At 52.5% G+C, this 14,308-nt stretch overlaps 5 protein-coding genes across 5 annotated transcripts; 3 read left to right on the top strand and 2 right to left on the bottom strand.

Moving 5' to 3' along the window:
- Window positions 1-82: 82 nt before the first annotated feature.
- N7477_005151 (uncharacterized protein) lies at window positions 83-880 on the bottom strand (the record flags this gene model as incomplete). Its single annotated transcript, XM_056966814.1, has 1 exon — window positions 83-880. The coding sequence occupies one exon, from the start codon at window positions 878-880 to the stop codon at window positions 83-85; it is 798 nt and encodes a 265-aa protein (XP_056823595.1).
- Window positions 881-1,581: 701 nt separating this feature from the next.
- N7477_005150 (oxidative DNA demethylase) lies at window positions 1,582-3,613 on the top strand (the record flags this gene model as incomplete). Its single annotated transcript, XM_056966813.1, has 2 exons — window positions 1,582-1,745; window positions 1,813-3,613. 2 exons carry the CDS (start codon window positions 1,582-1,584, stop codon window positions 3,611-3,613), a joined length of 1,965 nt encoding a protein of 654 aa, XP_056823594.1.
- Window positions 3,614-3,715: 102 nt separating this feature from the next.
- On the bottom strand, window positions 3,716-4,640 carry N7477_005149 (putative short chain oxidoreductase/dehydrogenase; the record flags this gene model as incomplete). Its single annotated transcript, XM_056966812.1, has 2 exons — window positions 3,716-3,908; window positions 4,198-4,640. 2 exons carry the CDS (start codon window positions 4,638-4,640, stop codon window positions 3,716-3,718), a joined length of 636 nt encoding a protein of 211 aa, XP_056823593.1.
- A 4,312-nt stretch (window positions 4,641-8,952) lies between these two features.
- N7477_005148 (uncharacterized protein) lies at window positions 8,953-10,536 on the top strand (the record flags this gene model as incomplete). The annotated part of the gene is made up of 3 exons (XM_056966811.1): window positions 8,953-9,790; window positions 9,874-9,936; window positions 9,992-10,536. 3 exons carry the CDS (start codon window positions 8,953-8,955, stop codon window positions 10,534-10,536), a joined length of 1,446 nt encoding a protein of 481 aa, XP_056823592.1.
- Window positions 10,537-11,692: 1,156 nt separating this feature from the next.
- On the top strand, window positions 11,693-14,266 carry N7477_005147 (uncharacterized protein; the record flags this gene model as incomplete). Its single annotated transcript, XM_056966810.1, has 1 exon — window positions 11,693-14,266. The coding sequence occupies one exon, from the start codon at window positions 11,693-11,695 to the stop codon at window positions 14,264-14,266; it is 2,574 nt and encodes an 857-aa protein (XP_056823591.1).
- Window positions 14,267-14,308: the final 42 nt, after the last annotated feature.

Below are 14,308 nucleotides of genomic sequence, written 5' to 3'. Positions count from 1 at the left end.
AAACACCTCTAATTGGATTTTCTCGTGATAGGTACATGACGTCGTAAAGGTTATATAATTCTGCTCATAAGAGCATTCATGATCATGACTTCTTGGTCTTGCTAGGCCGGGCCAGCCGTGCGGGAGGATCCAAATGATCAACCAAAGGGCGATAGGGCGATGCCAACACATAATCTGGAGCAGGAGCTCGTCTCGGATCTCCAGCGTAGGGCCGACGCAGTTGCTCCGCATGCATGCGATCTAACGGTTCTCCAATTACCTGGTACTTAGCCCAGTTGATGGGCGGCGTTCGAACAATATTCTGTGCCGGTGGTATGCGGCCAAACTTCGAAGTAGGCGATTTGTCACCTTTTTGCTTGGTTCGGTCTTTGCTATCATGTTCTGTCTCCATGTCGTCATCTTCTGCCTCGTCTGTAAACTGAATCACAGCCCCGCGATCTTCAGTGCGCAATCGCCCGGCTGCCAACTCGCGCGCAAAACCCTCGGGATCCGCCACAGCGGCTTGTTTCATGCGTTCCAAAGTGATCAGATCGCGATGACCTTGCTGTTTTTGCATCTGCAAAATCGATATGGCGGAACGGAGTGCGATCGCATCTGGATTCTCGCTCTCGGAGATAGGGACGGGTGGCGGTTCGGGCTTGAAGACGGCTGGAGTTGCTGGCGGTCGCGGAGCTTGGTAACCAGAGAATTCTGGTATGCGACTTGTCGGCGACGGTGACGAAGGGGGTGGTACTATGGTTGCGTTGCTGGACGCGACAGGGTCGAGTTGGGCGAAGACCGGTGTCACTGGTGAATAAGGTGGGCGGGGTGGAGTGCCTGGCCGATCATCCTGGATCATGGGCTCAGGACCCTCTGGTACAGGACCAGGCACAGGCTGCATGGTGAATAGGGAGGGGACACGATCCCAAGCGCGGGTATTCAAGGCCTGGAGCAGTGTTCGAAGCCAAGTGCAGAATCAGAACTCAAAGGCGTTCCAGGCTGGCGGTAAGTGACGACACCGGCTGAGTGGAGTATACGAACTAGAATCACTTCACAGCAAATGGATCGATGCACCCATCAAGTCTTTCAGAGAGTCACGAGGCCCGGGGTCTGGCATGCCAAACAAGGGATTCCTAATTAAGGGTGGCGTGCACTTGGGATGTAGTGGCGAAGGTTGAGGCTCTGCCAGGAACCGCTTTCGCAATTTAGCCACGACACAAAAAATCATCAATGGAGTAATTTCTTATCGGCGATAAGCCATTTGAATCAATAAAAATCGAGATCTGAAAACGGCGCAATATTCTCTTTCCAGCAGAGAAGTGTAGGCGTCTGTGCCTGATCAGGTACTGATTCGCAGTCGTGGGTGGAACATCTGAATTCTCCCCCTAAATAAGCAAAGCGACAAGCGCCGTTCCAGAGAATCGAAAGAACTCTGGGACCTCTAAATTCGAATCAAAAGTGTTGACTGCGCTGTTGTCGCGTCTATTGACAACAACCCAATGCGGAGACCGTTGACCGCCCAGTTGATATCTCACCGCCTCCGAAAATTTTGAAGATCAGGCCATTGCTCATGGGTGTTGCATTGCTCATACATCCAGCAAAATGAAGCGTACGACAAATGAAAGACCGTCCATTGACGGCAATGGACTTCCAGAGTCCAAAAAGCGCGCTCTTTCCAGCGAGGAAGCTGTTGCGCGCTTCCGCGACGGCTTGTTTGACCCCGCGGAGCAGAAGCAGTACACCGAGTCTTATGCTAAGTCGAGCCCGTACGTATTTCAACAACACCAAATACTTCAATTCCCTTGGCCTAACTATTATTGCATTGAACAATAGTTACTACCACGGCGTTATTCACCCTCTGATTGAAGACTCGCTCCTGCGCTCCGTCCGCGAGGAGATCCAAGAGCACCTCCACTTCACCGAGAAGGAAACCGATATCTATAAGATCTTCCAGTCCGGTGATCTAGCCAACTTGGATGGTCTTGATGACTCTTCGCTGTCCAAGCTTCCGTCGCTGCTGAAGCTGCGCGATGCCATGTACTCGGCGCGCTTCCGCGAGTATTTGTCCTCTGTGACCGGCTCCGGCAAGCTCAGCGGAAAGAAGACCGACATGGCTATCAATGTTTACACTGAGGGATGTCACCTTTTGTGCCATGACGACGTCATTGGAAGTCGCCGAGTTAGCTATATTCTCTACCTTACCGATCCCGATACTCCGTGGCAGGCCGAATGGGGTGGTGCTCTGCGTCTCTACCCAACCAAGACCGAGAAAGACGCCAAGGGCGAAGACGTCAAAATTCCCAGCCCTGATTTCAGCCTTTCTATTCCTCCCGCTTTCAACCAGTTGAGCTTCTTCACTGTTCAGCCAGGTGAGAGTTTCCACGATGTCGAGGAAGTTTACCACCACCGTGAGGGCGAAGATAAGTCCAAGAAGCGCGTGCGCATGGCCATCAGTGGATGGTTCCACATCCCACAGGAGGGCGAGGATGGATATGACGAAGGTTTGGAAGAGAAGTTGGCTGAGCGCAGCAGTCTCGCACAGTTGCAGGGCCGTGGTGATATGTATGATTTACCCCAGCCACAGCCTGTATCTTGGGAAGAGCCCGAAGTGCAGGGCAAAGGCAAGGGCAAAATTGATGAACAGGCCGAGGGCAATGAATTCACCGAGTCCGACCTCGAGTTCCTGGTGCAGTACCTTGCACCGTCTTACTTGACCCCTGATATTGCGGAAGAGATGTCAGATACATTTGCGAGCGAGTCTTCGCTCAGTCTCGAGCGTTTTCTCAGCGATAAATTTTCTTCTCGGGTCAGCGCATACATTGAGGAGCAGGAGAGGCAGAAGTTGCCCGCTTCTGCTAAGGAGATCCAGGAGCAGACTGAGTGGACTGTCGCTCAGCCCCCGCACAAGCATCGTTATTTATACCAGCAGGTCTCATCTCAGGATACCAGCAACCCCATTAAGGAGTTGTTGAATGTTCTTTTCCCTTCCCAGGCCTTCCGCAAATGGTTGGCGCTTATCACCGGCGTGGATCATCTCAAGAGTCACAATTTGCTTGCGCGTCGCTTCCGTCGCGGTGCCGACTACACGCTGGCCAGTGGATACGATGGCGAAGAGCCGCGATTGGAATTTACTCTTGGTCTCACCCCGACACCTGGATGGGAGAAGGAGGTCGAGGAGGAGGAGGAGGCGGAAGATGAAGATGACGATGAGAACGGCGAGTCCGCAAATCCCAAAGAGGCCAAGGAGCCCAGGAAGGAGACCAACGGCGAGGCTGCCGAGCACCCTTCTGTGGGCGGCTACGAGATCTACATGGCCGGCGACGAGGACGAAGATGAGGAGGAAGATGAGGAGAACGCAGATCAAGTCCTTGGACCCAAGAAGAAGAAGGCCGACCCTGCCATCTACCGCGCCTCCGGAGACGAAGACGATGGAATTCTCTTTAGCACACAGGCAGGCTGGAACAGGCTGAGTATTGTGCTTCGTGACAGCGGTACCCTCAAATTCGTCAAGTACGTCAGTGCCAACGCCAAGGGTGACCGGTGGGATATCACAGGCGACATTGGTGTTGAGTTCGAGGAAGATGACGACGACGATGACGAAGACATGGATGATGAAGACGCGGACGAAGAATAAACAATCCTGGGCGGTATATTTTGATTTAGCATTGGCAACAGGACTTCAAAAATTGTAGATACACCATCACAACTGTTGGCACCATGTTCTTGCACAGTTATATTAGTAGCTAGTGGAGTGAGATATCTCCTTCATCTGATCCAGGTTCTCCTGGAGAGCGTGCGTCTTCTTCTGGAAGCGCGCATGGCAATCAGGGCCAAGCATCAACCGCAGATAGTCTTCTTTGCCTGCGCCCATGCCTGTTCCTGTCACAACTTCGAAGATCCTTTGAGCGGCTTTCATGGGGTCGCCCTCCCTGTGAGCCATTCCTAGACTTGAATGCTTGCAGCGCATCATCCACGGGCGTTCCAATATAACCCTTCCTCAATCCAGCAGCTGGCTCCATGAAAGTTGAAAGGAACTTTGCTCTAAACAGCCCGGGCTCAACGACTAGTACCCTGATACCGAATGGCTGTAACTCCCTCGCAAGACTCTCCGACATACCTATATATCATCAGCACAATACCTTCCAACGAACATGAAGGGGAGTTGAAGAAAAATAAAAATTCAACTTGCCTTCAAGTGCAAACTTCGACGCAGCATACATAGCACAGGAGGGCACGCCATCCATCCCCGCAATACTACTGACATTAACAATAACCCCAGACCTCTGCTCCCGCATGTAAGGCAAGACACCCTTCAATACCCTAACGGGACCATAAACATTCGTACTAAATTGCATCTCAATTTCCTCCTCACTCATATCCTCAATACTCCCCAGAAGCGAGTATCCCGCGTTATTAACAACGACATCAATTACACCTCCGGCCTCGCGTATCGCGGATTCAACTTCTTTTGCCGTCTCGACACGTGTCACGTCGATTTCAATCCATGTACCGCCTAGTCGTTCAATTTGAGAATTTTCTTGCGCGGCTTTTATAGTATTGCGAGCTGTTGCGAGGACTCTGTGCCCGGAGCGTAGGGCGACTTCGGCAATTGCTGTTCCTAGGCCGGATGAAGCGCCAGTTACAAGCCACGTCTTTGTCATTTTTTCTCAAAGTTTGCTCTGGGCTTGGTCTTTTCAAAAAGTGTGGAGGACTAGTGCTGATGCTTTGAGGGTCGATGGTGCCCGGCTCGTGTTTTGTGATATATCGCGGGGGCGAAAGTACTGATGATTTCGTCGCAGGTATTTTCCTAGTTTGGTAAGACTCTCTATGCCTGGATCAAACGGTGTCCGATTCGGGAGGATGTCAGCTTTTGCGATCCGGAAAATGCAGGGATGTTGAACGAGCAATACTCCGAGCCTTTATACGAGCTGTTAGACATGCGCGAGTCGGACTTAACGGTGGTGGCCCGACGCTACAGGGATGGGATGGAGATAGAGCGGATTTACTGGGGTAAGGCTTCAGTTGATTCAATTACTCGAAGGGCGTTAATCTAAGTAGACAACAGTGCTTGAGCCGTTGGTGATGATTTCGTGTACGTCAAAGGTTGACCATGGTTTGTATTTTTAAGCCTTGTGGATGGATCCTTGAATGCTTCGGATAACGATACCACGAAAGCCGGGGTGAATTTCCAACAGCCATCTGCCTAGGCATCAGAGTTGATCCATTGTGCATTTGCATTGCAGCCAAGGTTTCCCAGCGGACTTCTCAGTGCCTGACTCAAAACAACACCCCAGCCTCAGCTGTACCTAGTAGCGAGTCGCGCCAGATCGGCACTGCAGAAACCACCTTTACCGTAGCCTCACAATCAACCTTGGCACAGAATCTGATCGAATCGAACGGCCAGGGTACACCGACGTTGACATGACGCATGCGTACAGAATCTCTCGAAGCAGCTCGAAACCTCAGATCTCCATTCAGGCACCAGCTGCAGAGCCACAGGAGGATAATTGCAAACTCATCTTCAACCCCTCACATCCCGCCTCATCTCCAGGCCAGCGTCTACCGAACGGGCAAGAGCCAAACCCAAAGCTCACGGGCGGAAGTCGACATCAAGGCTGGCGGCAATCGAAACCGGTGCTACTCGGACCCACCACTGAAACAGAGTGGACAATTAAACCATGAGGTTGGGCTAGTAAAGTAGGGACAATCAATTATTTCCATGGGTAGATAGAATGGGATGCGCATGGGTGAGACAGGACCAGTGAGAAAGCAGCGTGGAAGAGACGGGCGCAGGCTCCGGCATCTCAAACATGTCTCTTATCCAGGTTCCTGGGGATTCCGAGAGACGGGAACGAGAACACGCGAGGGCAAGAGCAGTACCGTCCACGTAGTTCAAGGGATGAAAAACAACGCCATGAGAAAGGGAGAGCGACATGGGAATGATCGACTAGTTAGCACATCCCCCAGCTTCGGGGAGAAAGGGCCCCGGGGGGATGATCGACGGCTACACAAGGGGAAGTGTATCTCCGGCAAACTGCACAATTTTATTGGGGAAGAAGGGGGTGGGAAACTGAATCATGAGGAATGGATGTGAACAAAGACAGGCTAGTCATCACGGTGGTAACGTCGCGTGTTTAGGGAAAGAGACTATTGCAGCAAGGATGTGACCACGATATGGGTGCGTGGGCGGCGGAATGGGATACAGCTGGATCATGGTCGTGGTCATGGCTGAACGCATGGTCGCCAGGGCATAGCCAACTCTATCTTGTAAATGCCATCCCTGAGAGTCTAGAGTGGTATTGCACATTCCTAACGATTAAGCTATAACCCATGAGCACGGCCGATAACCCGGTATGGAAGGCTGCTACGGTGTCAAAGAGGACGTATGTACGCGTGTCGATCGATTCAAGACAGAAACATTCTGCAAGGCCACGCCATGTGGCAAGGGACTAAACAGAGTACAGTACTATTATTTGAGTCGGTACGGCGTACGGTGTACGGGGGACAGTGTTCAATGTACCGAGCACGCACAGTAGACGTGTCCGGTGAAAAGCCACGCTGCATGTGGCGGTGCCGGGCCGATCCCAGGCCCAAATTTAGCAAAGCGGACCCAAAATATCCTGTTGCCTGACAGTCCACATGGAAGATCCCTCGGGCAACGAAAGCTCGGATCGAACACATCAGAACCAGCATGGTGTGAAATACCCGAGCAAGACGGCAGTAAATCGATGTGTGGCCGGGGAGAGAATGGAAATTAGAAGGAGGGGGTGGCTGCCGCCTTCTGACGACTCCAAAAGAGCTCGGGCATCAAACCCTGGATACATCGAATAAATTCCCGAGACCTGTCGCACAGGCCCCGGAGCACGAATAAGGGATGGGTCGTTTGGGGACAATAGCCTGGGCACCGAGTCTACTGAAACTCAGGTGCGAAGAGGTAGGTTGAAACCAAACAGTAGGCGCGCGGGTCTTGAACGAGACCAGCTGCGCGTAGCCCGACTCGGGAGAGTGCAGGGCGACCAGTCTAGAATCAAGCTTCAAGTTAAGCTGACGCACGCGCCTGGGGAGGGGGGGGTGTTCCACGGCTTGGCGATTTAGTTTTGAAGCTGTAAGTGTCCGGGGTGGTACGAGGTAGTTTGGGGCTGGACCCGGTAGAACCGGAAGACTGCTCTCGAAAATGAGAACATACCATCCACACACTATGATACACTAGAGTACACACAAATATTGCGCTACGAAGCTCGATAGTGCAGTCTGCCATGTGCGTGTGGCACAGTGCGGACGCACAAAAGATTCGAAGGATCGGTACCTATTCTACCGAGCAAAATGCCCGGGTGGCCGAAGTATCTGATACATAATATCCCTGCAGAGTGCTTGCCATGTGTCCAACGTCGATGGGGTTTAGCGTGCGCCCGGCATGCAGCCGCCTTTCCCCCCGGTCGCATCGCAGTTTGTCTACTTTTGGACCCTTCACTCCAAGTATCACTTCTGCAAGGAGCCTGCTCCCCCCTGAGGCCGATCATTCGCCACGTGAACAAAAGGTAGCTCTTTTCACATTGCCAATTCCACTTCCTTGTCCCATGTCCATGCCCGTGTCTGTTTTTCAGGTCAAGTTCCTTGGTAGGTAGGGGATGGTTGCCGCCACCACCGGTACCTAGGTCTCCATCGAGGAAAAGGGTAGGCGATTGCGAGGTATCTAGGTATGGCGGGTCGCACCAAACTCAACCACATTCGGCCGGCATGACGTGAAGACTTTTCTTGAGGGGTGTTCAGGGTGGTGATGTAATCGATGAACGAGATTAAAAAACGTGGCTCCTTGCATCGAAGGGGGGGAGAGAGGTAAAGGAAGTCAATGGCGAACATTCAGTGGTCCTGGGATGAGGTAGGGGACCTAGAGGTAGCTTAGGCCATCGGCTATAAGCTGGATCACTGGAGGCGGGAGACTGGCAGCTAGAGGCTAAATGCTTCAGGCTACAGGCGATAGGCCATCGGCCATCGAGGTATAGACTAGAATAAACGGGCGGCCGCTCGGGGAACGGGGACGGCCCTGTTGGCAAGCGAAATGTAACTCTGAGAGAATTCCACCCTTGCCTCTCTGTTCTCCAGGGTCAGCCTCGTGGCACACAGGTGGAGATGTGTCGCAGTAGTGCACAATCCGAGGCTTGGCGCATGGTAACAATACACGCATTCCATGAACTGTTTGTCATTTTTATCCTGTCTGATTTGGATTTACGATGAGGTTATTTGATTTTTCAAGTTTCTCGTCATTTTTCTGCCTTCTGCCTTCTGCCATCTGCCTTTTGCTTTCTGCTTGTGCGGTGATTCTGAGAATATAGTTCGAGCGGTACCCTCGATCGATCCAGGGATCTACAAGGTGACATAGCGCCCGAAAAGAGGAGATCACCGTCCTCTTTTCTTCAACCGTTTTCCTCGGCCGTGTTGCCCCAAAAGGTGCCCTCCTTGTGCCACGTTCTGATGCTCCCTTGCGCTTCGTTATTACCGTACGCTTACCCGGTAGTTCTTCCTTCTTCCCCGGTCTGAAAAGTCAATAACTCGAAAAAAAAAAAAGAAAAAGAAAAACAAAGAAAAAAGAGAAGCAGAAAAAAAAGAACAGAAAAAAAAAACAGAAAAAGAAAAGACTGGGACTCGACCCTAAATCTCATCGGGTACAATACTCTCTAGACTCACCTAGCGCGAGATCGTCTTTTTTCCCCCTCCTTCAACTGTGTATTCCCCTTCCCATCTTGTTTCGTTTTTTCCCTATCCTGCCCCAACTGTATTGAGCTTCTTCTCACTTTCGTGAGATCCGCCCGGTCGTTACCTTTTGCCTTCCCACCCCCATCTCCCCCATCTCCCCCATCTCCAATTGATCCCGGCGGAATATGCGATAAGTGTGGAGCTACCCTCGATCGCTTTCTGACACCTACGCTTCCTCCCATCCCCCCCAAAGACTTAGTCGCCATCACTCTTTTGACTATGGACTCGGTCGCTCATCGACCATGGGAGACGGCCTCGGGCCCTCAGACGCCCGCCGCTTCAAACCAGACCCTGCCATCCATATCGACGCTCACTGCGAATATGAACGGGATGCATTCGTCAGAGAAGTCGCCTGGGAACTCGTCGCTGAACACGGTTGAACGAGACTCGGGGAATTGGTCCATGCCCCAAAGCACAAGTAGGACTCCTCCCGGAGCGCATGAGTTGCGGCGGGCTGACCCTGCAGGATCTTCCACCTACTCGACCACGACCAATGGCACCGGTAACAACTATCCCTCTCTCACCTTTTTGACCTCGACCTCGCAACCCTCACCAAACCGAAGCCACCCTGCGCCCGCTCCAGACCGTTCGCCTTATGGGCACGACCAATCCACCCCTCCCTCGGCTGGTACCCAGCAGCCTTCTCCCAGCTATAACACTTCTCAGCCAAATGGCGCGCTTCCCTCGATCAACCAGAATTATGACGTCTCATCCCAACGTGGCAGCGTTGCCGAGGTTTCGGAATCGCGTCGCAGCTCCATCGATAGTCGCATGAACCAGGGAATCAGCTCGCTTGCCATTAACCCGGCGTCGCCCTACCACAGCACCAATGCGTCGCAGTCCTCGATCGTGTCCGGCTTGCAGCGAGAGCGCGGTATAACCAACGAGATGAACTCCTACCGGGGCCGCGCTACTCTGGCGGTGGTCAACCTCTATCACCTTTGGGACCTCGACCGGGCGAACCTCGAAACTTCCAAGCAGGACGCAGCGCACCTCCGATCTCTTCAAATCCGCGCTCAGAGATTTACAATGCCGAGGCACCAACGGCGGGCATGGCGTACGCTTTCCCCGATCCCGACGTGGGGCGGTCCAGCTCGATCTCGTCCAACGAGAATACCAATCCCCCATTCTCCCGAAAAGGCAGTACCGCGGAGTCGTTGAGTAGCATGTACTCGGAGTCGCGCATGCCGCGCGGACAACATGGTAAGTTTTGTATTTTCGGCGCCTCGTCTGACATCGTGCTCACCTGATGTTTCAGAACTGCCACAAAACGTACATCATCATTCTTTGCAGCACAAGCAAGTTCGGGAATTAATTGGTGAAGCTGATGGCGGCAATACGCCGTATAGCCGAACCCCGGAATTACGCGTCACACATAAGCTCGCCGAGCGTAAGCGACGTAGTGAGATGAAGGACTGCTTCGAGGCCCTGCGCGTGCGCCTTCCCCAAGCCCAGAACAACAAGTCCAGCAAGTGGGAAACGCTCACTCGGGCCATCGAATATATCAGCTCACTTGAGAAATCACTCGGTCAAACACGGCGAGAGAACTCTCTCATGCGCACACAGCTTGAGGAGATGCAAGCGCAATTAAATCAGCAACAGGCCAACGGGCCCTCAAGAACCCCTTCGATCTTTGAGCACCACATGTCGGCCACCCCGACCAACGGCCAGCAAGGGCCTATGTTCGGTGGATTTGGAAACGGGTCCAATATGGCCCAGGAACAGCCTCGCACTCTACCACCGCTCATGAACGGCTCTGTGGCCCCGATGCAGGGGATTCAGTACACCGATGAGCGACGGTAGAGACTTTTGCCCATGGCCACGACCATGGATGAGAAATGACTAGTCATGCCGGGATTTGTGCCCGCGAAATGTCCGCGACTTCTTTTCACATTGTCATTCTATATATCCCCTGTTTTAGATATGGATGTCGTTGCCACGCCGAGCCGCTGCCCTTGTATGCGGAGTGGCTTTATTCAGCCTTGCTCTTGATTTCTTTGTGTCATCGATCATACCCGCAATCGCCTTGCTGTCTGTTTAATTCTGTCCTCTTCCATGTTTTTTTTTTTCTTTTTTTTTTGGCTCGGGGTTCGCCCCCCGACACTCCTACTGCATGTTCACATTTGGGATCACTGGGAAGCATGGTCATCGATTATCGGCATGGTGGAACGAAGGGTGTTTTGTGTATCGAATATCCAAAAGCGAGAGCTGCACTATGCCAAATGTATGGAAATGAATATCCGACGAGGCCGAGGCCCGTCTATTGCTTGACACTTTGTTTTAAAACGACACCCAAACCATCGATGGATAGACCGACAAATAAATGAGCAAAGGAGAGAATATAACGTGGAAATTGACGAGTCACTGCAGCACTCATTAAAATTCGATCTATTTTGAGAGTCGAGATTGGTGATGTGGTTGGCTCCGGTACGCGCCCACCCACCCCGGCGCGTAACGCCAGCCTCAAACCGCACTTGCATCGTAGCATTGGCCCCTGCTGGTCTCCCCAGCTTAGAACCAATAGAGGACTTGAAAATGAGAGCTCTCGGGTTGCAGTGTCTGGGATCTCTGCAGACAATGAGCTTGAAGGGGTATGATTGGATCTAGCAATGCTGGTGACATCCGGGATTAGATCGGCCAAGCTTCGTGCAGCGTAGGAGCGACATTAGTGCACCGGAAGCTTTTGTTTATGAAGATCGAAGCTGCAAAGTCGGAGCTTTCTCTCTGCAACTTTCTTTTCACGTTCAGGTTTCAGTCTGGGTTTATGCTCTGCATGTGAATGACAGCGTTTCTTTGAATGCATTGTTTCAGGCGTCACATTGTTTCATATCTCCTTTGTTCACTCTCCAGGTTTCTAGCGCAATTTAACGCTTGTCTATCCCATCTCATGGTATGTCGACCTCAACATCGCGAGAAGAATTTCCGCTAAGTACCGGCAGTTCTACACTGAGACGTCGCGATGGCCTCGAGACAAAATCCTCAACCACGGCTACAAGTCCCGGTCCCGAAATTCCCACTGTCTTCACCTATCAGTGAGGAAATCTCGAGTCCGTCATGTTCATCGGCAGAGGAGCGCGAGTTGGAGCGAACCAGACCGTTCGATGTTTTGGTCAAGGCGACGCGCCAGAGACTCGATACGACGTCGGGAAGTGGAAGAGATGGACTCAGATCGCCAAATCTCTCGCACCGGGATCATGAAATAGCGGAGACTCCGAAGAATCCGAGACTGAGTCTTCGGGGCTTCACAAAGAAGAAGAATGCGTCCAAGCCAGTCGGACTTAACCTGGTTACGAACTTTACACTCGGGCCTTCGCCAAAGCACACAAGAACATCAGAGGAGAACACGCTTGCACCATTTGTGGACTTGAATGATCTGAAGCAGCTGTCAAAAGCACGAGAGAAAAAGCGGGAGGCGAAGAAGTCAAAGACTGATGAGAGAAATAACTTGATGGCTGCGTCGGTTGCTTCAAGGGGCTTCCAACCGGCCGCGGAGACGATAGAACCAAGTGGGAACCCGTTTCTGGACCCGAACCTCGATAACTCCTCTGCTGATAGACACTATCATGGCCTTTCCCCTTCAGATCGCCATGTCATGATCGGCCTGGCAGTGCCGCGCCATGAATCCTCGGAAATGAACAAGGAGCTCGATAGCGCAGGGGATCAACATACTCCTCTCACACCATCCATCATCGTCACCCCAGCCCGCGAAGATGCACCATGGTCTACATCCAGTCCTGAAACGCTGCGGCCCCGAGCCACATCCAGCGTTTACTCCCAATCAACACCCCGTCTATGGTCAAACGAGGCTGATATCCCACCGGTACCTGCGATTCCAGCCGAACACTCAACTTCTAGGATGTCTAAATTTGGGTCTATCCTCCTAAGTGCACATGCCATTGCCGCGGGTCGAGAACAGAAGCATCGTTCTGTGTCCGCCGATACTATTATCGAAGATGACAGTCCTGCACAGGAACACTCCCACTCTCGAGGGACAGAAGACCATGATCAAGCACCATTAACAGAACATACCCTAACCGTGAACACGGAAACAAGACCTCAGTCCCAAGGATGGTGGACATATCTTCTCTCACCACTCCTCGGCAAAAAATCACCATTGAGCCCGAACTTCCCCCGCCGAAGCCCTTCATCTTCAAACCCCACAAAAACCAAAAAATCCAAGGAATGGTGGGAGAAAGAAGTCTCATGCTTCTCGCCAGAAACACCAGAGACGACAATGACAGAGTGGTGGAACGATGATAAAGATAAAGATCTGAATATTCCAGATGGCATTGAACAGTCTCGCTCGCTAGAGGTCGAGGATGATACGAGTACTCCAGAATCCAAACGACAAACCACGCATTCGTTCATGCTCGGCAGTCATTGTATTCAGGGTGAAGCAGCTGAGTACTATCAAGCCTGTGCACATGAATTGTTCAGCAAAACGCCCTACTTCGAATGCTACAACCATATTTGCTCAGTTACACCCCCTCATGTAATTGCTTGTCGACAGGCTACCGAGGACACCGAGGCAGGTGAAACGCGAGATAGGGGGCTGATTCTTGCTGAAGCTGGTGTTGGAATTCCAGAATCTCAGGCAATGACTGATCAGACGGCTACTTCTCGTGGTCTACTTATCGATGTGGACTCGCCTAGCCCTGATGTCTTGGAGGCAGGTTATAGTGAGCATGGGCCTCCCTCGGCAGCATCTTCTGACTCTGGGAGCTGGTGTTCTTCATTATCGGATGACCATGAGAAGAGCCTGCCTGAGCCGCCGAAGGAAGTATCTGGGGAGGTTGTTCCTGAGCCTCAACATGCGCCTGCGCCAGTGCCTAATACTGTCCCCGAGCCTACTCCTGCACCGACACCAGTTCTTCAAGAACCAACAGATCCTCCGCCTCCTCTGCCGCTAGAGATACCTTGGGAACCAACGCCTGCCCCAGCCCCGGCTCCCGGGTCAGAGCTTATGCATCCTCCAGCCCCTCCGCAGATTATAAACAACTATCACTATCCACCAGCGCCAGCAGCAGGTCAACCTCAGACCATTACTGTGGAGCGAGCGATACCTCACTATGTTCCGGTCTTTCCTCCTCATAACGGCATGCAAGAGCAGCCACCGCCACCGCCACCGCAATGTGTGCCTGTTTCCATGCCCGAGGAACCTAGACCTAAAGAACCTGGGGGATCATCTGCTCCACCAAACCATCTGAGCTCATCAGAATGGACTTCGCAACAAGCAGGCGCTCAACAACTACCCCAAGGGATAGCCCGTGGTCCAACCCATGAGCCCGACAGCCAGGCCCGCGGGATGCCAACTCAAGAACTTACGCCTATTTCCCCGGCCTTTCAACGTGCTGCAGGAGGTCCTCACTCGATCCCTCTGTCCGAGGTAAATGCTCCTGCGCCAGCTTACTCGCAATACCCTCGTGAGGCCCCTCTTCCACCTCGATATGACTTACACCCTGCTCCAGGAGCATGGGTCATGAATCCTACTGGTCGAGCAGGTCCGGGGAGAAGCCCAGCGACGCAGGCTTGAGCGTGAAGATGCTGCCGGCAAGAAACTTGGAGGACTATGGCG

This window comes from Penicillium maclennaniae (assembly GCF_028827695.1).
Source record: "Penicillium maclennaniae strain IBT 15551 chromosome Unknown utg000004l:1.0-3007600.0:1.0-3009580.0, whole genome shotgun sequence".
NCBI classification, from domain to species: Eukaryota; Fungi; Ascomycota; class Eurotiomycetes; order Eurotiales; family Aspergillaceae; genus Penicillium; species Penicillium maclennaniae.
This window is presented reverse-complemented; position numbering and strand designations above follow the sequence as displayed.